This window comes from Symphalangus syndactylus, chromosome 5 (genome assembly GCF_028878055.3).
Source record: "Symphalangus syndactylus isolate Jambi chromosome 5, NHGRI_mSymSyn1-v2.1_pri, whole genome shotgun sequence".
In the NCBI taxonomy this organism is placed as follows: domain Eukaryota; kingdom Metazoa; phylum Chordata; class Mammalia; order Primates; family Hylobatidae; genus Symphalangus; species Symphalangus syndactylus.
The window spans coordinates 29,965,477-29,991,570 of NC_072427.2; the positions used below are offsets into that span (position 1 = coordinate 29,965,477).

The 26,094-nt window shown below is 38.5% G+C and overlaps 2 protein-coding genes across 18 annotated transcripts in view; one reads left to right on the forward strand and one right to left on the reverse strand.

Moving 5' to 3' along the window:
• NRG4 (neuregulin 4) overlaps window positions 1-17,042 on the forward strand; it is a 138,610-nt gene extending 121,568 nt beyond the window's left edge. For 4 of the 15 annotated variants that reach the window (XM_055277675.2, XM_063638743.1, XM_063638745.1 and 1 more), the window contains one exon: window positions 3,367-6,078. In XM_055277675.2, the coding sequence (XP_055133650.2) occupies window positions 3,367-3,399 (33 nt within the window). In that variant the 3' untranslated portion in view covers window positions 3,400-6,078. Of the gene's footprint in view, window positions 1-181; window positions 267-1,225; window positions 1,314-1,577; window positions 1,771-3,366; window positions 6,079-10,728; window positions 11,985-16,980 lie in introns of those variants that run through there. The other 11 variants (XR_010120674.1, XR_010120677.1, XR_010120673.1 and 8 more) reach the window with 8 other exon arrangements.
• Window positions 13,912-26,094, reverse strand: part of FBXO22 (F-box protein 22) — a 32,274-nt gene continuing 20,091 nt past the window's right edge. For all 3 annotated transcript variants that reach the window (XM_063638727.1, XM_055277663.2, XM_063638726.1), the window contains 2 exons: window positions 17,008-17,173; window positions 13,912-14,357 (listed from right to left, as the gene is read on the reverse strand). In XM_063638727.1, the coding sequence (XP_063494797.1) occupies window positions 13,940-14,357; window positions 17,008-17,173 (584 nt within the window). In that variant the 3' untranslated portion in view covers window positions 13,912-13,939. The remainder of the gene's footprint in view (window positions 14,358-17,007; window positions 17,174-26,094) is intronic.

A 26,094-nucleotide genomic window follows, 5' to 3' on the forward strand; every position in this document is an offset into this window, starting at 1 on the left:
GGCTTATCGTGTTGACTATACGGTCGCCCCTGTAACCAAGAACATGGTTACTTCCTTGACTACCTCTCCTGCCTCAATAGCAGCATTACTTACAGTAGCCAAAAGGTGGAAACAACCCAAATATACTTCAGTGGATGAATAGATAAAATGTGGTATATACCTATAATGGAATATTACTTAGCTTTAAAAAGGAATGAAATTCTGATACATGCCACAACATAGATGAATCCCGAAGACGTGCTAAGTGAAAAAGCCAGACACCAAAGGTAAGTATTGTGTGATTCCACATATACATGGCACCTAGAATAGGCAAATTCATTGAGACAGAAAGTAGAATGGTGGTCACTGGGGTTGTTGGGGGAGGAATAGGGAGTTACTGTTTAATGGGTAGAGTTTCAGTTTGGGATGATGAAAAAGTTCTGGAGGGCCGGGTGCAGTGGCTCACGCCTGTAATCCCAGCACTTTGGGAGGCCGAGGCAGGCGGATCATGAGGTCAGGAGATCAAGACCATCCTGGCTAACACGATGAAACCCCGTCTCTACTAAAAATACAAAAAAATTAGCCGGGCGTGGTGGTGGGTGCCTGTAGTCCCAGCTACTCAGGAGGCTGAGGCAGGAGAATGGCGTGAACCCGGGAGGCGGAGTTTGCAGTGAGCCGAGATCGTGCCACTGCACTCCAGCCTGGGCGACAGAGCGAGACTCCGTCTCAAAAAAACAAAAAACAAAAAGTTCTGGAGATAGTGTGATGGTTGCACACAATGTGAATGTACAATAATAACCCCTCATTGGTGGTTTAGCTTTTAGCAATTTCAGTTACCCGCAGTCAACTGTGGTCTGAAATATAAACGGAAAGTTCTAGAAATAATTCATGTTTTAAATTGTGCACCCTTCTAAGCAGCATGATGAAATCTCCCGCTGACCTACTCAGGATGTGAATCATCTTTTCGCCCACCACATCCACACTGTATATGCCGCCCGCCCATTAGCTACATAGTAGCCATCTCATTATCAGAGCACCTGTTGCAGTATCACAGTGCTTGTGTTCAAATAACCCTTATTTTACTTAATAATGGCCCCAAAGTGCAAGAGTAGTGATGCTGTCATATTGTTATAATTGTTCTACTTTATTATTAGTTATTGCTAATCTTACTGTGTCTAATTTATAAACTTTATCATAGGTATAGAAAAAATAGTATATTTAGGTTTGGTGCTGTCTGTGATTTCAGGCATCCACTGGGGTCTTGGAATGTATCCCCCGTGGAGAAGAGGGGACTACCGTACTTAATGCTACTGAACTTAAAAATGGTTAAAATGGTAAATTTTGTTAAATATATTTCACAATAAAAAGTCAGCCTGAAAGAGATGCCATTATTAAATAATGCTATCAGTTGATGTGTTTGATTGTGCTCAGAATTATCACTTATCCGGAGGGATAATCTGTTCCCATACTTTACTCCTGTACATGAGTAAAAACATGTCTTTTGTTAGGTTTGTAGATCTTTGCTATATTTGTAATGTCTGGAGCCACAATAATTTTTAAAGTGCTTGATGGTTAAATAACCATGAAGAAATTATCAGAGAATGCAGGAGTTCGAGACCAGCCTGGCCAACATGGTGAAACCCTGTCTCTACTAAAAATACAAAAATGAACCGGGCATAGTGGCGGGCGCCTGTAATCCCAGCTACTCAGGAGACTAAGGCAGGATAATCGCTTGAACCCGAGAGGCGGAGGTGCAGTGAGCTGACATTGGGCCTCTGCCTGGGCGACAAAGTGAGATTCCATAAAAAAATATATAAATAAATAATAAAAAATATATATCAGAGAAAGGAAAGATTTTAAATTGATCATGGTGTTAACTGGAAAGGTTAATGCTAGGGGCTAAATCTGATATAAACAAGTCTGGGAATAGTATCCTGCCATTAGATCTTGAATGCACAAGTACCATGCTTGTAATTCATCAACAGCATTTTCCCCAAAAGGTTTGCTTCTTGGTTTCTTTTCCCCAGAATGTTCAGTGACATGGTAAGGACTTATTTAGAATCCACACACGTATAAAATAGCTTGACTTTATAAAGACATACTTGTTAAAAAAAAAAAAGGAACTCAAGTATTAAATTAGTTTTTATTTTTTGTTTTTTGAATAGAAAAAGACATGATAACAAAGGTTAAAAACAGGGGTTTTAGGCTCAGCTGACAAAATTAGTTCATTTGACCGTTTTTTCAAGGTTGAACAATCTCAGTCAATAACTGCAAGACCATAACTATAAGCAAATAACCACCCACCCACCCCCCCACACACACAGATACACAAAAGCCTTTTACTAAATGTGACAAGATATGTCATGAAAATAAAGTTAGATTCTCTAATGAGGAGAGCTGATTATGAAGACTGGGACTTTCTTAATAATGTTAGCTCATATTATGAAAATCATAGCATAAAGGTACATTATATTTTTAAAACTTATTAATGACCTTCCTTCACCAAGGTATTTCATTGATAGGTTTATTCATGTCGCCTTGTGTGCTTCTGGAATGTAAGCCTCCCCGGGCAATCTTTCCAATTTATTCCTAGCATAAATCCACAGCCTGAAGTCTTAGCATGCATTTATATTGTTGTTATACATCATCCCTACTGCAATGCCCTAATGCTGACAACACAACTCTCCAAATGGAAAGAAAGCAGTGTAACAATATGATCATGCACACCACATGCCTATGTGTGCCAGGTACTATGGTTAATATTTCAAATAACTCCTATAAACTTTAACAACTGTATGGAGTAGGTGTTATTATTCTCACTCTACAATGATAAAACTGAGGTTTAAGGAGGTTAAACCCATGTTTTTCTTACTGCACTTCCAGATATGGGTGTTAGTCTCAGGGCTTGCTGGCTACAGAGGGAATTTTTGTCTCTAAATAGTCCCAGTTAGCCACAGGTTTTATTAGTCCTTGTTTCCCTGGCATTTTCTTGCCATCTATTATTGTCATTGCTGTTACAGTGACTCACTCTAGCAATCTTTTCCCCTTAACCACCGTTTTCTAACTTGTATATCTAAGAGAGGTCACCAGGCTTGTTAGAACTTTGGGTAAGAGGCAGTGAGCAAAGACGGTGAGGGGTGGGGGGTGTGGGCAGGCATGCAGGGAACTTATATGTGAGACTTGAATGGGGAATCTGACATAACTCAGTGTTCTGAGGAGTCTTGTCAGGCTGCTGGAAATTGATATTCTAGGTTAGTTTACCTCAACACATCCTATCACAAACAGAAGGGGTTGGCTTATATATGTGAAGAAGAGACGTAGGTAGGTTTGCATAGTAAGAAAAACTGCAATGGAGAAAGCATCTTAATTCTTAATTATTTTTCACAGGTCATGAAGAACACTGAAGAAACGTCAAAGTGAACCAAATCATTGCTTTTATTTTACAAAGGCAGAAAATGAAACACCACTAGGTAAAAGAATTAAAAATTTAATCCTTTATTTCTTAAATAAAACGCTGTGTAACTTGTATCACGAACCATAATCCATTCTGCTGCAAGGTGTGTGTGCTTCTGTAATGTGCATCAGTCCATCGGCAACTGCTAAGTAGGGGGTGATACCAGTATAACTGAAGTCACATTGGTTCAACATGACTCTCCCCAGAAAGCTGATGTGCTGAAGCAACCAGAGGCAAATGTTCACACACCTAGAGAGAAACCCTAAGGGATATATGAAGATCTTATGAAAAAGGATGAAAATCCTTTAAGTGCAAGAAGTTGCTGGCTTAGTGGCTTTGAAACCACCTCACTCCTGCTGTTATCTGAGAAGCTGCAAGTACTGATGAAAAAACTGACAAGACATTTCACCTGGCAATTAGAAAAAAGCACTGACTGATGGATACCTCTGTATCATTCTTTCAATATTGATGAAAATGCTTTATACTAGAAGTGACTGATGTCAAGGATCTGTCTCTCAAAGGAAGAAACAAAAACCCAAAATTTTGACTGCAAAAGATTGACTAATTCTAGGTGCAAGTAGCAGTGGAAATTTAGGATTGTTATTGTACTACACAGGTCACAAAGTTCCAAACCTATTTCCCTTGTAATTTTTAGTGCATGATTTTTCAAAATGCAGTTTTTATCTTTTTAGGTGCAACATTAACAACTGGTTAGGTCAGAACAATTTAGTTTCTCCAGTTTTTTCTACCTAAGTTACATGGGGGAAAAAAGCAATAGTAACTTTAAGGAAGTGTGAAAATAAAGTCTTGGAGCAGTGGAAAGGTCTGGGGCTGGTAAATGGCTTAGGTAGAAGCGCATGCACTGGCCGAACGTAACAGCCCATCTCTGAACTATGTCCTCGTCAAGGCTGGGATGCACGCTGGCTTCTCTACACAGTCTGGCCCAGTGTAGGTGCTGTGAATTCAGTGTGTCACTAGTGTCACGGATTCATTCATCACCCATCATTCATTTCACAAACACATGAGGATAAGACATTGAGACAGAGTATACAAAATGAAAAGCTCTCACATAATTTTAATAGACTTTGTTATTAGAAGTTTGATTTTCAGAAAAACTGAGCAGATAGTACAGAGTTCTCCTATGTTTCCCCCCACCCCAGGCCTTTATTATTAACATCTTGCACTAGTGTGGTATATTTGTTTAACCAATATTGATACATTTTTACTTTATTTTTTGAGACAAAGTCTCACTCTGTCACTCAGGCTACCTGAAGCCTATAATTTACATGAAGGGTCCTCTTTTTATTGTATGTCTTTATGGATTTTGACCAATACATAATGTCATGTATCCACTGTTATAGTACTGTATACAGTAGTTTCACCGCTCTAAAAATCTCTACTCCATGTATTTACCCCTCCCTCTCTCCCACTGAACCTCTGGCAACCAGTCTTTACTAACTTTGCTTTCTCCAGAATGTCATATATTTGAAATCATACAGCATATGTAGCCTTTCAGACTAACTTCTTTCACTTAGCAATATACACTTAAAGTTCCTCTGTCTTGTGACTAAATACCCCACCCACCCCCTTTTTTAAAAAAAAAAAAGCTAGGCCATATGATTTTTTTTTTTTTTTTGGTGGTTTAAAAATTTACTGTGGCAAAATGTACATAAGATTTAAATTTTAACCATTTTGAAGTTACAGTTTACAGGCATTAAATACATTTGTTGTATGTACCAGTCACCACTATGCACCTCCGGAACTTTTTCATGATCCCACACTAATCTCTGTGCCCCTTCAACAATAAATTCCCATTCCCTCCTGCCCCCTGTGACAAAAAGTAATCTTTGTTCTACTTTGTCTCATGAATCTCACTAGTCTAGGTACCTCACATAAGTGGATTCATATAGTATTGTCCTTTTGTGATTTACTTCACTTAATGTCTTAAAGGTTCATCCATGATGTAGTATGTAGCAGAATTTCCTTTTAATGGCTGAATAATATTCCATTGTATGGATATAACACATTCTGTCTATCCATTCATCTGTTCGGTATTTGGGTTGTTTCTACCTTTTGACTACTGTGAATAATGCTGCAGTGAACACTGGTATACAAATATACCCTCAAGCCCCTGCTTTCAATTATTTTGTGTATATACCCAGAAATGCAATTGCTGAATCAAATGACAATTCTATATTTAATTGGAAAATCACCATACTGTTTTCTACAGCAGCTGCATACCACTGTATATTTCCATCAGTAATAAGAGTTCCAATTTCTCCACATCCTTGCCAGCACTTGTGTGTTTTTTTAATTTTAATAACAGCTATCCCAGTGGGTATGAAGTGGTATCTCAATGTGGTTTTGATTTGCATTTCCTTACTGTTTAGTGATGCTAAGCATTTTTTCATGTGCTCATGGCTATCTGCATATCCTCTCTGGAGATCTATCCAAATCCTTTGCCATTTTTTAAATCAGGTTTTTACGTTGTTGTTGCATTTTGGGAGTTTTGTATGTATTCTGGATGTTTAATCCTTACTAGGTATGTGAACTGCATATATTTCCTCCCACTCCATAGGTAATCTTTTTACTCTGTTGATAGTGTCCTTTGATGCACAAAATTTTAAAATTTTAATGAAGTCCAATTTGCCTATTTTTTCTTTTGTTGTCTGTGAATTTGGTGTCATATCCAAGAAACTATTGCCACATCCTAAGAGTTTTATGGTTTTAGCTCTCACATTTAGGTCTTTGGTCCATTTTGAGTTAATTTTTGCACATGGTGAGGTTGCAACTTCGTTCTTTAGCCATGTGGTTATCCAGCTTTCCCATCACTATTTGTTGAAAAAACTATCCTTTGAATAGCCTTGGCACCCTTGTCAAAAATCATTTAGCTAAATATGAGAGGGTTTATTTCTAGGCTCTCCAGTCTATCCCATTGGTCTGTCTGCCTGCCTTTATGCCAGAATCACATTGTTTTGATTACTGTAGCATTATAGTAAGTTTTAAACTCTGAAGGTATAAGTCCTCCAATTTGTTCTTCTTTCTCAAGACTGATTTGGCTATTTAGGATCCCTTCAGATTCCATATGAAATTCAGGATGGGTTTTTCTATTTCTGCAAAAAAAAAAAAAACAAAAAACCTAGGATTCTGATATTGTAGTGAATATGTACATCACTTTGAGTAGTGCTGACATATTAACAATATTAAATTTTCCAATCCATGAACGTGAGATGTGTTTCCGTTTTTATCTTTATTGAAGCAATGTTTTGTAGTTCTCATTGTACAAGCCATTCACCACCTTGGGTAAGCTAATTTCTGTGCGTTTTATTCTTTTTGAGGCTATGGTAAATGGGACTGTTCTTGTCATTTCCTTCTCAGGTTGTTCAGTTAGTGTATAGGAATGCAACTGATTTTTGTGGGTTGACTTTGTATCCTGCTACCTTACTGAATTAACAGTTATTTATTTTTTTGGTGTGGAATCTTTAGGGTTGTCTAAAGATCATATCACTTGTGAACATACAGGATTTTACTTCTTACTTTCCAACTTGGATGTCTTTTATTTCTTTTTCTAGCTCAGGCTAGAACTCCTAGTACCGTGTTGAATAGGAATGGTGAAATGAGCATTGTTGTTTTGATCTTAGAGGAAAAGCTTTCACCACTAAGTATGGTGTCTACCATGGGCTTTTCATATCTGGCTTTTATTATGTTGAGTAGTTTCCTCTTATCCCTCATTTGTTGAGTGTTTTTAATCACAATGGGCTGCCAGATTTTGTCAAATGCTTTGTCTGCATCAATTGAGATGATCATCTGCTCGTTCTCGCTTCGTTCTGTTAATGTGGTATATTATATTGATTTTGTATGTTGAACCATCCTTGCATTCCAGGAATTCATTCCATTTGGTCATGGTGTACAGTCCTTTTAATATGCTGCTAAATTCAGTTTCCTAGTATTGAGAATTGTTGAATCAGTGATCATAAGGAATACTGGTCTGTAATCTTTTCTTGTAGTATCTTTGTCTGGCTTCAGCATCAGAATGAATTAGGAAGCATCCTTCCTCTTCAATTTTTGGGAAAAGTTTGAGAGGCATTGGGGTTATTTCTTCTTATTTGGTAGAATTCACAAATGAAAACCATCACGTCCAGAGCTTTTTTTCCAGGAGAATTTTGATTACTAATTCAATTACCTTACTGGTTATAGTTCTATTCAGATTTTTAAATTTTTTTCATAGTTCAGCAGTGGTAGGTTTTGCAGTTCTAGGATTTTGACCTTTTCATCTAGATTGTCAAAGGTATTCTTTTATAACCCTTTTCATTTTGCTAGAATCTAGAGTGCTGTTCCCATTTTCATTTATTTTAGCAATTGAGTCTTCCTTTTTTTTTTCTTAGTCTATCTAGGCACAGGCTTTTCAACTTTATGGTCTTTTAAAGAACTTGTAGTTTCACTGATTTTTCTTCAGTGTTTCTAATCTTTATTCAATTTATTATATCTGTTCTAATCTTTATTATTTCCTTCCATCTGCTAGCTTTGGATGTAGTGTGTTTTTCCCCCCTCAAGTTGCAAAGTCAGGTTGTTGACATGAGATGTTGTTTTTTAATGTAAGCATTTATGTCTATAAATTTCCCTTTTAGCAGTGCTTTCACTACATCATCTTATAAATTTTGCTATGTTGCATTTTTCTCTTTTTAATTTCCCTTGTGATTTCTTCTTTGACTCATTGGTTGAGTGTTTTGTTTAATTTCCACAAGTTTGTGAATTTTCCAATTTTCCTTTTGTTACTGATTTCTAACTACATCCTGTTGTTCAAAAATGCACTGTATCTTCTTCTTTGTGTGTGATATGTATCTTATCTTTTAAAACGATGGAGGCTTGATTTGTTGTTTCTGCTTTCAATGATCCCATCTCAAGTTTGCTGATTCTTTCTTCTACCTACTTATATCTGCTGCTGAACCCTTCTAGTGAAAATTTCATTTATTATACTTCTCCAGAATTTTTTTATAATGCCTATCTGTTGATATTCTGATTTTGTTCATTTATCGTTTTCCTGATTTCCTTTAATTCTTTGTTCATGCTTTCCTTTAGTTCTTTGGGCATATTTGAGTTGTTTTAAAGTATATATCTAGTTTAATGCCCTTCATTAGGACAATGTCTGTCAATTAATTTTGATCTTTTGAATGGGCATTATTTTCCTGTTCCTTTGTATGGTTTGTGATTTTTTCCTTGAGAATTGGATATTCACTATTATAATATGGTAACTCTAAGTATGAGATTCTTTCCTTTCCCCATGGTTTTCTGGTTCATTTATTTTTTATTTTTAAAAGCTGTCATCCATTTGTTTTGGGAGTTTTCCAAATTATTTTTATAAAAGATTTTTCCTTTTGTGTGTGATCACTGAAGTCTCTCTTCCTTTTATATCATGTTCAGCTACTTTGACATAAATTCCCTTGAATGCTAGGAGCTATCCTAGATTTTACAAATTGGCTTCGTGCCAGGTAATCCTTCAATACTTACTTTGGCCTGCTTTTGAGCTTAGGGACCAGAGCAAGGTGAAAGCTTGGGTCTTAGAACTTTCTGGGCAAGTGTTTTCCCTGGGCATTCATGTCACATTTTAAATCCCCCCCCCCACCCCCCATATATATAACTGTTCTTAATTTCCCAAAGTCTTACCCCAGATTCTCCTCTGGGCCTTAGTTGTTCTATTTTATGTTTACACCCATAAACTCTTGCCCCATGCACCTGTGGTTCTTTGCAGTTTTTATAAGCAGTGCCCACCCTACCAGTTAGGCAAAACAAAGATGTGACCTTGTGTCAGTCCTTCAGGTATCCCCAGACAGGTTAGCAAAAAATGTACACAGTAATTTGCAAAAAAAGTCTATTATGTTTTCTCCAGTTCAAGGGAGGGAACTGGGCTTCTGCTGCTTTAAGACTGCCACAATGTAGGGAGGGCTTGGGGCAAGAGCCACTAAAAAGTCACAAAATTTTCCTACCATTCTGAAGATGATTGGGCATTCTTTTGATTGCTATAAACCTTTGACTGTTTTCCAAAGCTCTAACAAAGTTCGTTCAGACAGTTACTACTTGTTTTTTGTTTTTTTTTTTGAGACACAGTCTCACTCCATCACCCAGGCTGGAGTGCAATGGCACGATCTCGGCTCACTGCAAGCTCCGCCTCCCAGGTTCACACCATTCTCCTGCCTCAGCCTCCCGAGTAGCTGGGACTACAGGTGCCCGCCACCACGCCTGGCTAATTTTTTGTATTTTCAGTAGAGACGGGGTTTCACTGTGTTAGGATGGTCTCGATTTCCTGACCTCGTGATCTGCTCTCCTTGGCCTCCCAAAGTGCTGGGATTACAGGCGTGAGCCACTGTGCTGGCCTCTTTTTTTTTTTTTTTAATGTTTTGATGGGGAAACAAAAGCTTGCAGCTTCCTAGTCTGCCCATTTTGCTGATGTTGCTGGGGTCAATTATCTTTTATTCCTCCCTATAATTTTAGTATTACAAGACCTTGAATAGAGTATGTTTATTAAGTATAGTGATTAAATTTTGGTTAGTCAGAAAAATGTCAATGGTCTCAAAATTCTCCTCAATCTGATAATTTGCATTTAAAAGCAACATTAATATTTCAATTTCTTCTAAATTAATCAATCTTGCCTGTTTTTGCTGGCTAACAGTCACTATCTAGCAAAAACTTTTATAAATCTGCTTTAAGAAATTAAAGTTTCTGGCTGGGCACGGTGGCTCACGCCTGTAATCCCAGCACTTTGGGAGACCGAGGCAGGCAGATCACCTGAGGTCAGAGTCTGAGGCCAGCCTGACCAATACGGAGAAACCCCATCTCTACTAAAAATACAAAATTAGCCAGGCGTGGTGGCACATGCCTGTAATCCCAGCTACTCGGGAGGCTGAGGCAGGAGAATCACTTGAACCCGGGAGGTGGAGGTTGTAGTGAGTCAAGATTGTGCCATTGCACTCCAGCCTGGGCAACAAGAGTGAAACTCTCTCAAAAAAAAAAAAAAAAAAAAGTTTCCATACCAAAATATTAAGTGATACTTATTGGCTTCTGCCAGTTTCCTACTTTGTAGTAGCACATGTTCTTGTAACCAGTCTTCAGTTGTGGCATAGGGTAGAAGTTAAATATATAAAACAAAAATAACATGTTTTGCAAATATTTGATTATTCTTCCCTACATAGGGTCAATATTAAAGTAACTTTCTGGTACCACGTTCTTTTTATCGTATAAGTGTTCGTTTTGTTCATTTAACAAGGATATTATTACTAATGCTTATTTTATTATTTTAGGATTTTCATTAAGCCAACTTATACCCAGTTTCTACAAATGAAAATCAAGTCAATCATCTAAAATTTCATGATTTCTTCCCATCAAGAGGATCTGGAGTCTTCTGTTCCCATTAAAACTGAATTTATGGCAGTGCAAACCTGGGCCAGACTGGGTATAAAATGACAAAAGCACATTTATATTCTTAAAAATTTCTGCAGATTGCATACAAAGTTCTCAGATTCGTAAAAGTTTATTTCTATTGTAATTCTTTGCATGTTCACTTTGCTAAATTTGCAATATAAACCAGTTGCACGTCTTTTGCTATCTGGCCTCCTAGGTTGAGGGTTAGGGTTTGCTTTAAGCAAAACTGAGATAACTGTAATGTGAACTGGCCTACTAGATTGCCCACTTTTATCAATCTGCAAGGGTGGATCTATTTCTAGGTCTTAATTTCAAGGTTTACTTTCCCTCTTCCTTAGATTTTACTTGGATCAAAGGGCATGGAAATATATTCCTTGCTTAAGCCTTATATAAAGGCAACTAGCCCCAGAAATTATTTTGCTTTTAAAGTATGTAGATGAAATAAGTATTTTTAAATGTCTTGATTAAATAAAGCATTCTATGATCTGATCGTCAGCTCAGTATGTAGGCTAAGGGTACACCTTAACTTCTCTTTTTTATGCTCACATTTTTTTCATGCTCACATTTTTTTCATGTGATCATTATTTTCAGTCTCACAGAGGACTACAATGATTTGTCATCTCTAGGAATTTAGTTTGTTTTTAGCTAATACTCCTTTAATGCTTCTAAGACAAGCCTTTCAAAATTGTAATAAATGAGTTACACAGATTTAAGTTTGGTTAAATTACTATTTCCCTTCCTCACAGAACTTCAGGGCCTCTGAGAGGCAGGGAGGATGACTTTTGTTCTTATCAATACTACTATTGTTTTTATTAGGTCAACTTTTCCCTTTTTACTTTGCACTAAGATTACAACCATGTGACTAAATGATTTTACTGTTCATAACAAGCTCCAAAGGCTCAGCTATAAAAAGGAACGCTTTAACAACATCAAATATTGTATGAAATTATCCTGTATCAGACTCTTTGAGAAGAAGCAAAACATTTTATATGAGTATTAATTTGTTTAAAATAATCCATTCAATTCTAAGGCTCATTTTGTTCATAATTTTCAGTTTTAAAAATCCCTTTTCCTCTACTATTCAGCCAATTCTGGTTAATATCAGGGACAATAAAGTTAAAAAATATTTGCCTTATGTGCTATTTGAACACATTCAAGGGCTAAAATTTTGAGGTATTTTGATAATAGCTAAATAGCAAGAGCTAAATATAAATATTCACAGATGAAAAGTTTTGACAAATTTTTCTTTGGACTTTCCTCGGGAACTAGGATTTAGAATAACCATAAATTAAAGGAATCTTCCAAGCATTTTTATCATATATATATAAATAGCAAGAGAAAAATATTTTCAGTTTTAAAAAAAGGATAAAAGTGACAAAAAAGGAAAAGCAGGAATAATGCTAATACATTTGGCTTTACTTACCTTGCAAGTGTTCTACTGTCGTTAGAACAAACCACTGACTGTTACAAAAGTAACATTAGTTACATCATACTGTATTAGGTGGAATATGCTAATTTCTCTCTTGTAAAACAGTTTGGAGGTGGATAGTCCACGCCACTTATGGTGTTTCTTCAACGAGGTTGTACAGGGACCAGGATCCTTCTGTTGTTTTTCTTCTACAATGGTGTGTTGCCTCCTCTTCAGGGTCCAAGATGGCTCACTACCAGATCCACATTCCAAGCAACAGGATGGAGAAAGGGGCAAACAAATGGTCATGCCATTTTAAGGACAAAAATCATTTCCCCTCACATTCCATTGTCCAGAACACAGTCATACCTGCACAGGAGACTGGGAAATGTAGTCTTTATTCTAGGAGGCATACCCAATCGAAAAATCAAAGGTTCTATCATTATGTGAAAAGGAAAGAATGGATTTTTTTTTTTTTTTTGAGACAGAGTCTTGCTCTGTCGCCCAGGCTGGAGTGCAGTGGCGCAATCTCGGCTCACTGCAAGCTCCGCCTCCCGGGTTCACGCCATTCTCCTGCCTCAGCCTCTCCGAGTAGCTGGGACTACAGGCGTCCGCCACCACGCCCGGCTAATTTTTTTGTATTTTTAGTAGAGACGGGGTTTCACTGTGGTCTTGATCTCCTGACCTCGTGATCCACCCGCCTCGGCCTCCCAAAGTGCTGGGATTATAAGCGTGAGCCACCGCGCCCGGCCGGAAAGAATGGATATTGAGGGAAAATTGGTGCTCTCTGCACATCTCTTATTTAGATATTTGTATAGAAATTCAAACTTGAAAATCATTCTACTGGGAATATGACAGGAATGACTAGCTGACATATCAACTATTCTGGGTTTTCGTTTATAAAGGATTAGTTTACTTCCTTTGTTCATCCAAAAGCAATGAAATGCAAAACATTACCTGAATGAGTTCCAAGCTATGTTTTATTGGTATAAAATCAAAATAAGATGATGTAATACTCTGGTCTACCAGTTAGCTATTTAGACCTAGGTGAAAAAAATATATTTTTAAGGAAAAAAGAAAAATGTTTTACTTATAATAAAATACTGATTAGTCCTGTCAATTTATCTGAACAAAACAAAAATAGTTCTTTAATTTTTATCAAATAAGTAAAAAGTCAGTAATAATATTGTTACTTCTGAAAAAATTCATAAAACTGAAAGGCAGAGAAAAATTTCTCAAGACATCAGTATATTTTTCTCCTTTATTAAGGGAGAAAAAAGGTCTTCATGATTCTGCTAAAAGACATCACCTGACAACGCAAGGGGTAGTCAGGGAATGTCTTAAATCTATATCCTATTCATGAATCCCCTTTTGCTCTTCCTATGCAGGAAGACTATTTAAGGTCACGTTACACAGCAGCTACATGATCTGGTGCAACACAACTATCATCAGTTTGTTTCTGCCTGATGCAAAAGCTCTCAACTCCTAGTCAGTGTTATGTCCAAAGTTGTCTTTCATCTAATATATTAAAAACTACCCTCATGTGATCTTAGAGCATCAATCAAAGCTACAAAAAAGATATATCTAAAGTTATTTTTGTTTGAAATACACATAGCCCAAGTTTCCATTTTCTGAAAAAGGCAGAACCCAAAAGTTACATATTATGAAAGTCACTTTAATTATTATTTAGATGACCCCAGATGTATGAGTGCCATTATTGTTGTATAGCTATGAAACAGATCATCATCTTTTACCTCATTACATTTCCTCAATATAAAGTTCCCAGTGACTATCCGATCACATCCAATTTCTCCATTTCCAAAGAAGCCGAATAAGGGAACACTAGGAAAAAACTTTCTAAACGCATCAGCCTCAACATTCCCCTTGGCTCTGTAATACTGAAAGCCCCTGCCAACACATGCAAACATGAAGCCAATGGTGTTCTGCTCTGGAATGTTGGCCGCTTTGAGGCGCTGCATCGCAGCCTCAGCAGTCTTCTCATCACTGACGTCCTCGTTGAGGAGCACAGTGGCACTCTGGATTCGGTGTCCACTAAATGACAGTCCAACCACACCTGAGGCATCAATATCCAGAGGGTTCCTGGAAAATTTAGAAAAGTGGCAATATCTCATGAAACATTAAAATTTTTAAGTATAGAAGCAAAATCCTCCTGATACACTGATGGGAGGCTGCTGCCTTTAGCAGCCTATGGTTAATCTGAGGCTCACCCTCACAGATGAGTAAAGCAGGGTCAAAAATCAAACTATTAAAATTAATATATAAAAAATGCACAAGGCAGATCAAGAGAAGCCATCATTTTTTTCAGTCACAAATACAAAGGGGCAAAGCACATCCATAACGATTTCTGAAACCCATATTCGGTTATTAGAAGGTACAGTTTCCTTACCTTTCTGACTTCCTTAAAAGGAATGTTATAATTTTATTAATATACACAAAGATATCCACTAAATGAAGCCTTCTGCTATTGTTTACATTAATATCTCTCCCCCCCCCACTTCAGCTGTCAAATTCTGAAAGATGTATATTAAAAATATAATAATGGAGTGTGATTTTATTTTTTTAGAGATAGGGTTCTCTGTTAGCTAGGCTGAAGTGCAGTGGCACAATCATAGCTCACTGCAGCCTCAAACTCCTGGGATAAAGCAATCCTCCTGCCTGAGTCTCAAGTAGCTGGGGCTACAGATACATGCCACCACACCTGGCTAATTTGTAAACATTTTGTAGAGATAGGGTCTCACTATGTTGCTTAGACTGGTCTCAAACTCCTGGGCTCAAGCAATCCTCCTGCCTCAGCCTCCCAAAGTTCTGGGATTACAGGCATAAGCCACTGCACTCAGTCTTAGAGGATAATTTTAAAAACCTATTAACTCTAGAAGTTTTAGCTTTATGTCTAGTCCACTAGAAAATATGATTATGTTATTTTTTGTCTTGTTTATTGCTTTGAGTCTAGAGTTCAGCTTAATTTGATGGTAAAAACTCATGCTTTGTTTTTGTTTGTATTTGCCTGGTTTTTTAAAATGAAATATCTTATCCTTACAAAAGAAAATACAACATTGATAAAAGTTATAAAGCATAATATAGTGAACATCCACTAGGGGATAAACAAGTATTCTATCATGCTTCCAACATCTGAATCTATAAAATGGGCAAGATTTACTGGATTAGTGAGAAACTAAGACGCAAAAAGGTTAAGTGACTAAGGTAATAAGGCTAGCTAGTAGTAAAACAAGTTTGTGAGGGGCAAAATCCATCTTCTGAAGTCCTCTGCTGCTCTTAAAACTTCATCACATTTCCTCTTTGGTACAGAATTGTTAATATACATTGTCAATCTTGCCTCAAAGAATTATACACCTTCCTTTTGGGGCACTGAGTCAGTTGGGTTATCTGGACTTTATTAAAATGGAGCCCTCATTTACTCAATGGTTGCTCTTAACCGCTGACACAGTATGAAGACCACATTAAAATTAATGGGTCACGTGAAGAGTAATGATTGGGGTGGGGGGTGTTTCTCATATTAGGTATAAAAAGTAGATGATGTACAAATAGCTACACTAACAAGCTAGTGCCTCAGATGTTATAAGTCTGAGTGAGGTATCTGCATTTCAAAGGTAAACTGTATGTTGAATCACCATAGCCCTATCAGTACACAATTTAAGTTAATAGCAAAGACAAAGGAAAAATTAGGCAAGAGGGGAAATAACTTAGATAGCCACCAAGAATTCAGTGTATGTATGCACAAAATCCAGTGTTTGATATCCTGCCTGGGATTCAATGTACTTGGCCTTCCTCTCTTCCTCCTCCCTGGCAGTCCAGGGACCTCAACTTTAGCTATTTTCCCAGATCTAGCTCATAGAGACTACCAGAAGAGAGACTGTAACTAGGATGACTTACATTATTCTTATAGATACTGATCTCCAACAGTCTGTCCCCATGTCACCACTCTAGAATGCAAATATTAAACAGAGTGGGAAACAAATACTAGTGTTTACAAGCATTGAGGATGGGGTAGCGTCTGATTTTCCTGCTGGAAACAAATGATATTTATGTCCACCTAATTGTTTCAAACTCAAAATGATACGTATTTTCATTCAAGATGGAAAGGAAGTAATGGCTCCCAAGACAGAAAAGCAAATATTTCTATCTTTGAAAGCAAAAGCCTTAGTGACAAAAAAGATCCACAGTTTCTGAGCTTGAGAAAGACTTTCAAAAGATCTAATACAGAATTTCCAAAAACCAGTAGGACTTGCAAGACGTTCTGTGGAAAAAAAGGTTTTGTGACCAAACAGATTTGGGAACTGTCACAGGTAATGCTATTCTCCTTCCAGATTTCCACAGCACTGGGCATATTAGAAGCTCTGAGAAGTTTTGCCATAAAGATACACTCTAACCATGTGTTTCCTTTAAAGGAGGAAACTAGAGAGGAGGTGACACACTGAGGTCACACAGAGTACCACATCTGTCAAAGGAAAGATCAACAGGCAATGTCAAATTTTAAGGAGAACGTGACTCCAACTAAGAAGTTCTTGAAGGACAATCTATATAAAAATGTAATTATTCAACCATAAGCAGAATTATGTTCAGTAAGCCCCTTAGCCAATGTCTACTACAAAATGGAATGAACTATTAATAATTCTTTAAACATGTTTTTTAAATTGTTAACCCCAAAGTGACAAAACCTGAGACCATTTCCCTTCATTCACAGAGGAAATCAGAAGCACACAAGACATACTTTTCAGAAGTCAGTGATGACAGGTTGTCCACCTGGCCTCCAGCCAAGATGATATTCATATCACTGAAAGTGCTGACTACTTGCTGCAGATAATTACTGGCTCCCACCTTACAGCAATTATAACCAAAGACAAGGACCACACGAAGTTCAGGGTTATCTAAAAGACCTGCAGAGAAATGAAGAGCAACAGTTAAAGACAGCCTTAAAACAGAAATTATTTTATACATGCTGCAAAATGAAATGTTACTGTTAATGACCTGCACTCCTCCTTAAGGGCAATTTAGTGGCTTAAGCTATCAAATTTTCCATTTTTTACAAACATTATGCAAAATCTTATTTTTTTTCTGTTAAAAAAACTAAATGGCTACTTGTGTTAATAAATAATACAATCAACACAAATAACGAAGCAGCTATGTACTGAGCAGCAACCCTTGGTGGACCAATGTGCAAGCTGGCTCCCAGTAGGGAACAAAAGAGAACACTGGTTTACACAGAGCTGTGCTAGCAGCAGTGAGAATTTACAGATTTTTTTATTTTTTAAAGGAAAGAAAAGGCACTAATCACTTATAGTGTGGTGAACAGTGCCCCCTGCCCATGCCAAAGGTATATCCACATCAAACCTCTGGAACCTATGCATGTGAGCTTATTTGGAAAAAGGATCTTTTTTAAAATTAAAATTTTTTTTTTTTTTTTTTTGGTAGAGATGGGGTCTCGCTATGTTAGTAAGGATCTTGAGATTAAATCATCTGGTTTATCCAGGTGGGCTCTAAATCCAATGACAGTGTCCTCATAATGAAAGATACACAAAGGAGAGACCCAAAAGAAAAGGCAGTGTGACCACAGAAGCAGAAACTGGAGCGACAGGAAAAAAAAAAAAAGGAAGAGAAAAAGAACAGACTCTCCCCTACAGCCTCCCAAGGTAGCACTACCCCTACTGCCATCTCAATTTCAGACTTCTGGCCTCCTAAACTGTGCGGAATAAATTTCTCGTTTTATGCCACCAAATTTGGGGTACTTTGTTACAGCAGCCTAAGAAACTACTACATCACTGAAATACAGGTTTATTCACCTCCTCCAGGAAAGCAGGTAAGAGTAAAGGCGAATTAGCCTTTGAAAGTTCTTTGCAAAGCAGGAAAATGTTCAATTCTGTGACACAGGAACTAAAAGCTGCTACCACTAGGAGGCGGCAGAGTGTAACAGAGACAGCTTACTTGCTCTGCCCACAGCTCTCAGGTTTCGCTGGAGCCTCTGGCAGCTTGTTTATAGACTATCAATTTGACTTTTTTTTTTTTTTTTTTTTTAAGTTCAGGGATACATGTTCAGGTTTGTTCCATAGGCAAATGTGTGTCATGGGGGTTTGTTGTGCAGATTATTTCATTACCCAGGTAATAAGCCCATTCTCCATTAGTTATTTTTCCTGATCCTCTCCTTCCTCACACCCTCCACCCTCTGGTAGGCCCCAATGTCTGTTGTGCCCCTCTTTGTATTGATGTGTTCTCATCATTTAGCTCCCACTTATAAATGCGAACATGCAGTATTTGGTTTTCTGTTTCTGTGTTAGTTTGCTAATGATAATGGCCTCCAGCTCCATCCATGTCCCTGCAAAGGACATGATCTCATTATTTTTTATGGCTGCATAGTATTCCATGGTGTATATGTACCACATTTTCTTTATCCAGTTTATCACTGATGGGCATTCAGGTTGATTCCATGTCTTTGCTACTGTGAATAGTGCTGCAATGAACATACATATGCATGTGTCTTTATAATAGAATAATTTATATTCCTTTGAATATATACCCAGTAATAGGACTGCTGGGTCAAATGGTATTTCTGTCTTTAGGTCTCTGAGGAATCACCACACTATCTTCCACAATGGCTGAACTAATTTACACTCCCACCGACAGTGTATAAGTGTTCCTTTTTCTCCACAAACTCGCCAGCATCTGTTATTTTTTGACTTTTTAATAGCCATTCTGCCTAGTGTGGGATGGAATCTCATTGTGGTTTTGATTTGCATTTCTCTAATGATCAGTGATGTGGAGCTTTTTTTCCGTATGATTGTTGGCCGCATGTATGTCTTCTGCCAGCATTACCAAACAGGGGTGCTTTGGGGATAGGAAAATGAATCTAATACCTAACACACTTGTGTTTCCATTTGATTTGACCACATGACTTCCACCTTGACAAACCTAAGGTGGTTACCAGAATGGAGAGTTACTTAAGGAAACAAAGGGTATGCAGATGTGTGAATGACCAATTACTAACACCAAATAATGACCTATTCTGGGAAACTGCCTCTGGTCCATTTCCAATTCTCTACACAGTAAATTACTGACTTGGACAGTAAAAATAATATTACTTTCATGACATCATATACCCCAAACCATTGCTAAAGGGTCTTTTTTCCCCTATAGACTAGCCCACGAAATTTTGAGAGAATATATTTTCTTCTTTAGAACAAAGTTTCAGAGTTGGGAGAGGCCTGTGAGATCAAGTCTAGAGTTTTATTTTACAAACAAGGACTGCCAATGCCAGAGAAGTGACTACTACCCCAGGACAATATAATGACAGACTACATTAAAACCCACATCTCCTGACACTCAGGGCTTTAGCTTTTAGAAACCTCATGACTTCTAAATCTCAACCTTTCCTACTGTTTTCTAAGCTCTAGATGCTCTTTTACAACTGTCCACTAAACATCCTACCTGAATATTCTAAAGGCGACCACTCCCATTCATTTAACAAACACATACACAATGTAAAGGAAAATTTTTTAAAAATCTCAGGACCTCCAAACTCCTTATGCCAAAGGGAAAGTTAAGCCTAGAGGCTGAGTCAAGCGAAGCACCATCCTCTCTCCAAATTAATATTGCTACTTCACAACCCTGTGTCAGAGCATCATACATTAGCCAGACCTACCCCCTCACACACCCCCCACCCACCACCCCACCAGGAAAGGCAAAAGGCTTTAGGCGTCTCCAGATGACTGCTCCCACAAATCATTCATAACGAAAATCTTTGCTGGCCTCAAAACCTTTAAGATGTGCATCCTCCCATAACACAAGGACATGTCAACTGTAACTTTAGGTCTGCAATCTGTTCAATTCCACACTGATAATGTCTATTACAAGCTTATCTTCCCAGATGCTGCACAAAAATGAGAGATCAGTAATTCACCCACCTACTCTGAGACATCTGCATAACTGGTTCTTCCTTTCTTCAAAAGGTTCACCTTACCTTATGTAAAGTGTAGATTTACTGAGCACTAACTAAAGTTTCACAGGAATGTAACCATTCACCTCACGCCTATCCTTCCCCATCCTTCCTTCTCTCCTTTAAAAACATGTATTGAAAACCTCTTCAGAGTACACGGCCACTCGTTTGTGACTAGTGTTTTTCCCAGATACGCCCTCACCCTCTGGCTCAGTAAACCTCGAATGATTGAGATTCTTGCCTCAGTCACACATTCCAGTTAACACTATATTCTCCAGTGGTGTTCTTTCAACATCTTCTCTAGTGGGCTGGTTCTCAGCTAATGGAACACTTCCCCCCTCCTAATACACAACCCTAGAAAGTAGAATCACTTTCCCCTACCCCAACTTAGAGAACAAACCCACCTTAGCCAAGGCTGGCTGCCTGATAGAGCAGATGGCTCTGTATTTAACCAACAGACTACCTGGTGCTACTGGTAAATAACAGAGGGAAGGTACAACTCCAACTCCTTGACACTCAAAATTCAAAGGCCTAAAATATGAAGGAAGAGTAAGGAGCAATGACAATTTTTCCTGAAAGGTTCACAGGTAAAGGATCATCAAGGACCCAATGTTCTGGACCACGCGCCATAGAATCTGACTATAGATTTTATTCTAGAATTTTCCAAAAGTTGACACATTAGCAGGAGCTTACCACAACCATTAAAAACAATTCCAGAAAAGTATTTATAAGGCACTTTAAACAGTGTAACCTCCTGGTGAACCTTTCAAGATTCATGATAAGCTGGTTACAAAATGTAACCTTAGGTAACAGAATAAATTGACCTGCCATGTAGGACTGGCAACTATAATCAAGTTAACTACTGTAGTTGTCCACCAAGAGATGTCTTTGGTTTTGGAATAGTATGAAACTGTTCTTTCCAGTAATAATCTTGTTAGGTAAATTTAGCAAAGAATTACCCCATCCTCTTAGGAATTTTTCATCCACCAAGCCCCCACCCTCCTCCTTGGCTATAAATCCCCACTTGTGGTTGGTGCATTTGGAGTTGAGCCTGATCTCTCTCCCCAGTGCAAAACCCCATCACAGTGGTCTCCCAAATAAAGTCTGCCTCACTGTCTTGAATAGATGTGAGCATCACTTTTTTTTTAACGTTAGCTTCCTGTCACTTCTGCTTTCTCAAGGGCTGGGCAACTTCAAAGGCAGAACAAGTTCAATCCCTTGAGCTTCAGCACTGATTCTCTCTTCTTCACACCTGATACTGCCTGTGACCCCTCAAGACTCTCTATGATGTCCTCAGATAATTTTAAAACTTTGTTCTTCTTCAAACTTTTTTGGAATCTGACAAGTCATTAAAGTTCTATTTTTACCCCTCTTGGTGGCTGGCAGAATTCAAGACGAGTAGTTAAAGGATCAAAAAGCAGGGAGCAGAAAGAACCTGAACAATCTATAAGTTAGATCACCAGATCACCAATCTCACAACAAATACTAGTATAGAGCACTGTTCTAAGTACGTTATAGAAATTAACTTATTTAATACCTGTAACAATCTGTTACGTACTGTTTTACTCCTAAAAAGTCTGTGAGGATTCAATACTTTCAAAATTCACATTTAACATGCAAATTATATCATTACAGAACCTAAATCAGACCAAATCAAAGTAAAACTAAATACACACCCCAGAACTGGCTGCCAGAAAGAACTGTGCCTACTGAGCTATGGAAAACACAGGACACTTCCAATCCTCTCCTTCGAAGAGCAAAGGCAACTGAATTCTTCAGAACTTCCTCTTGACCCTAAAATGTAAAAATCAATAGGAAAGCTTTTCTAATGGGACTCTCTGCAAATAAAACTGAAATCCAGAAAATCACTGTGCCCCAAAAGGCAATGTTACAGGTTTGTGCTTCACCTAGAAGTCAGAAGGATATTTGTCAAAGGAAAAGAGAGGGAGGATCCCAGGTGTGAGTCAACTGTTTGCTATGTAACTAACCACCTCAAGCATTCTCAAAGGAGCAAAGAGACTCTGGCTCTCATCTTGCCAACACTCGGCAGTGCTAGGGCTGCTTTCTCAAGCTCTCCTGCCTGTGGTACAGACAGGCAGAGCTGTCAGGCACTGCTCTGAGTCTAGAGCCCCTTCCCTGGATTACATGAAGGTTTAGAGGAAGAAGTGCATGAGCACTGCCAGGGAGGGAAGCTCCTCTCCCCTCTAATGCAGCTGGGGCTTTCAGACTGTGCTTTGGTGGGCAAAGCGTTCCAAAGATGTCTCCAGTGTAGGTGGAGGAGAATAAGCAACCTCAGTTCAAGGGCTAACATGCTCCCCTCACCCTTCAACCTAGAGGCTCTGCTTTTACCTGCTTTATTTTTATGTTGACATCCCATGTAAGACTGTACAAATGAAGTGTTTAAAACAAAAGCTAAGAAATGGCTCAAGGAGATCCTGAGTAGTCTCAATAAAGCCTTTGCATTAGCAGAAAGGAGGGATGTCAAAATAATATTACAGCAGTACCAACCCTGGACAATCAACATGCACTACTGAGCCTCCTCCCCGGCCCTCCCCCTCAGATCACTGAAGCCAGTCCCTTTTGCTTCAATCACCATTAATTAACTGATGATTCCCAAATTAATATCTTTCCTCTAGACCATTCTCTAGAGCTCCAGGCCAATATATCCAACTGTCTATAATCAATATCTCCATCTCAAATTCCAAACATGTCCAAAACAGAACTGATAATCTGATCCTCCAACCTGCACCTTCAAGTCTTCTTCACCTTAGTCAATGGTACTATACAGCTGTGCTAGCCACACACCCACATGACATCGCTGTCACCTCCCTCATTCTCAACACCCAACATCTCATCAGTCACCACATCCTGTCCATTCAGCCCCAAACTTCATCTTGAATCCATTCACTTCTCTTCAACTCCACTCACCACTGCCCTGCTCCAAGCTGTCATCTCCTCTTTCCTTAACCACTACAACAGTCTGTTTCTCCTGCATCAACTTTTTTTAAAAAATTATTTTAACTGAAAAATTTAAAAGGCATATATTTATCATGTACAACATGGTGTTTTGAAATATATATACACTACTGAATGGCTAAATCAAGCTAATCCTGCATTCACCCTTGTACTCCAAAATGATCACCACATCATAGCAAGACTGGTATTTTCAAAAGATCTATCAAATTATGCCACTCCTGTGTTTAGAAACCTGGCTTCTTGCTGCACTTCCCTCAAATATTTTTGATCTGTCGTTAGCTGAATCCATGAATGCAGAACCTATGGATATGGAAGGCCAATTCTACCTAAAATTAGGACACAAGATAGCAAGTGAAAGAATGAAGATGGCCATTTTAAGCTGGGCAAAGCTTCAATTTCCAGAAGAAAATGATGCCTTGGAATAAGCCCAAACTGCTGACATCAAGCAGCTCAGGAAAGGACACCTATAAGAAAGCTTCACAGAGCACAATAATTCTGGGGTTGTTTTTCCTTCCAGTTTTCTCATTCCTATACTTGGCACTATAATGCAAATATGATCTAACAAATGTAACAATTTTATCACAAAAGGGTTTCTGCTGCTCAAAATTTTGGCTCTTTCTTATAAACTAACAAAACTAGGGTCCTGGCTTCAACCATTGCCACATATCAGGGCCTCATCAAAGATTCCCAGGATGCTCGGGTGGACAGAGGACAGAGTACTGCCCAGGAAACAGCTATGTCACCTCTCTGGACAAAAAAGGCAGCACACGAAAGGTTTGGCCATATGACCTTTAGCAGCAGCACTGAATCAAAAGCCAAAACAAGCATCTCTAATGGGGTTTGATTTTTCCCAATTTCTTCTCCCAATCCCGCTCCTCCTGTCCCAGTGTTCCTATTTCTGGTCTCTGCACCACCATCACCCGTCTCCTAGGATCAAAACCCAAAAGTAATTGCTGAGGCTTCCCTTCTCTTTCACATCTAATCATTTGTTCATTTTCTCCAATTCATTCCCTACTCCTCACACCCTAGTGTTATTTCTTGCCTGAACTCTAAAGTGGTCTCCCGCTTCCAGTGTCTCCCCACACAGGAGGACCACATTCACCGCTGCTCAATGACATCTGAGTAACAGCTACCATTTACTGTGTACAGGAGCTAAGCCCAGACTCTTTAGCCTGGCCTGAATGCGCCCCACCCTTTGTTCCCATGACTTCCCTGCACATAACCTTTGCTTGCAAAATGATTACTATTTCTCCAACATGCTCTGGGATTTCCTGGCTCTGTGCCTGTGTTTCTGTATTCCTTCAGCCAGTGATATTACTCATCCATATCTCTCATATGCTTCCCATCCTTCAAGGGCTTAAATACCAACTGCTTCAGGAAGCCTCCTTGATCCCTCCCACTGGCAGAACCCCTACAGCAATCTACCCATCCTGCTCTCACAGAACACCTCACATACTCACTTGGGTTATGATTATACAGTCAAGCACCACATAACACTTTGGTCAAGGACAGCCAGGCATGGTGACACGCACAGTAAGTATATGCAACAGTGGTGCCAGAAGATTAACAGAGCTACAAAATTCCTACTGCCTAATGTGTAGCACAACGCATTACTCAAATGTCTGTGGTGATGCTGTTGTAAACAAGCCTATTGCAGTGCCAGTCGTATAAAAGTATAACACATACAATCATGTACAATGCATACTTGACAATGACAATGAATGACTATGTTACTGGCTTATGATTTACTATCCTATACTTTTAATTGTAATTTTAGAGGTTACCCCTCCTACTTATTTAAAAAAAAAAAAAAAGTTAACTGTAAAACAGCCTCAGGCAAGTCCTTCAGGAAGTGTTCCAGAAGGAGGCACTGTTGTCATAGGAAATGACAGCTCCATGCGTATTACTGCCCCGAAGACCTTCCAATGGGACGAGATGTGGAGGTGGAAGACAGTGATATTGATTATCTTGACTCTGTATAGGCATAGGCTAATGTGTGTGACTGTGTTTTAGTTTTTAACAAAAAGCTTAAAAAGTAAAAAAAAAAAAAAAAATTAAAGGTGGAAAAAAGCTTACAGAATAAGGATATAAATGGAAATTTTTTTTTTGTCTAGCTAAAATTAATTTATTATTAAAGAACTATTTTATTTTATTTTTTTGAGATACAGTCTCGCTGTCACCCAGGCTGGAGTGCAGTGGCGTGATCTTGGCTTACTACAACCTCTGCCTCCCAGGTTCAAGCGATTCTCCTGCCTCAGCCTACAGTAGCTGGGACTACAGGCGCACACCACTATGCCCGGCTAATTTTTGTATTTTTAGTAGAGATGGGGTTTCCCCATGTTGACAAGGCTGGTCTCAAATTCCTGACCACAAGGGATCCACCTACCTCGGACCTCCCAAACTGCTGGGATTACAGGCATGAGCCACTGTGCCCCGCCGAATAAAAATGTTTTAATTAATTTAATGTAGCCCAAGCATACAGTGTTTAAAACTATATAGTAGTATACAGGGCTAGGCCTTCACATTCACTCACCACTCACTGACTCACCCCAGACCAACTTCTAGTCTTGGAAGTCCCATTTGTGTTAAGTGCCCTATAGAGGTATACTTTCTCCCATACCATATTTTTACTGTACCTTTTTAATGTTTAGATATGTTCAGATGCACCAATACTTACCATTGTGTTACAACTGCCTACAGTATTCAGTACAGTAACATGCTGTCCGTGTTTGTAGTCTAGGGGCAATAGACTACACTGTACAGCCTACACGTATAGTACGCTGTAACATCTAGGTCTGTGTAAGTACTATGACATTCGCACAACAACATTGCCTAAAGATGCATTTCTCAGAACTCATCCCCATCATTAAGCAACACATGACTGTATATGTATTC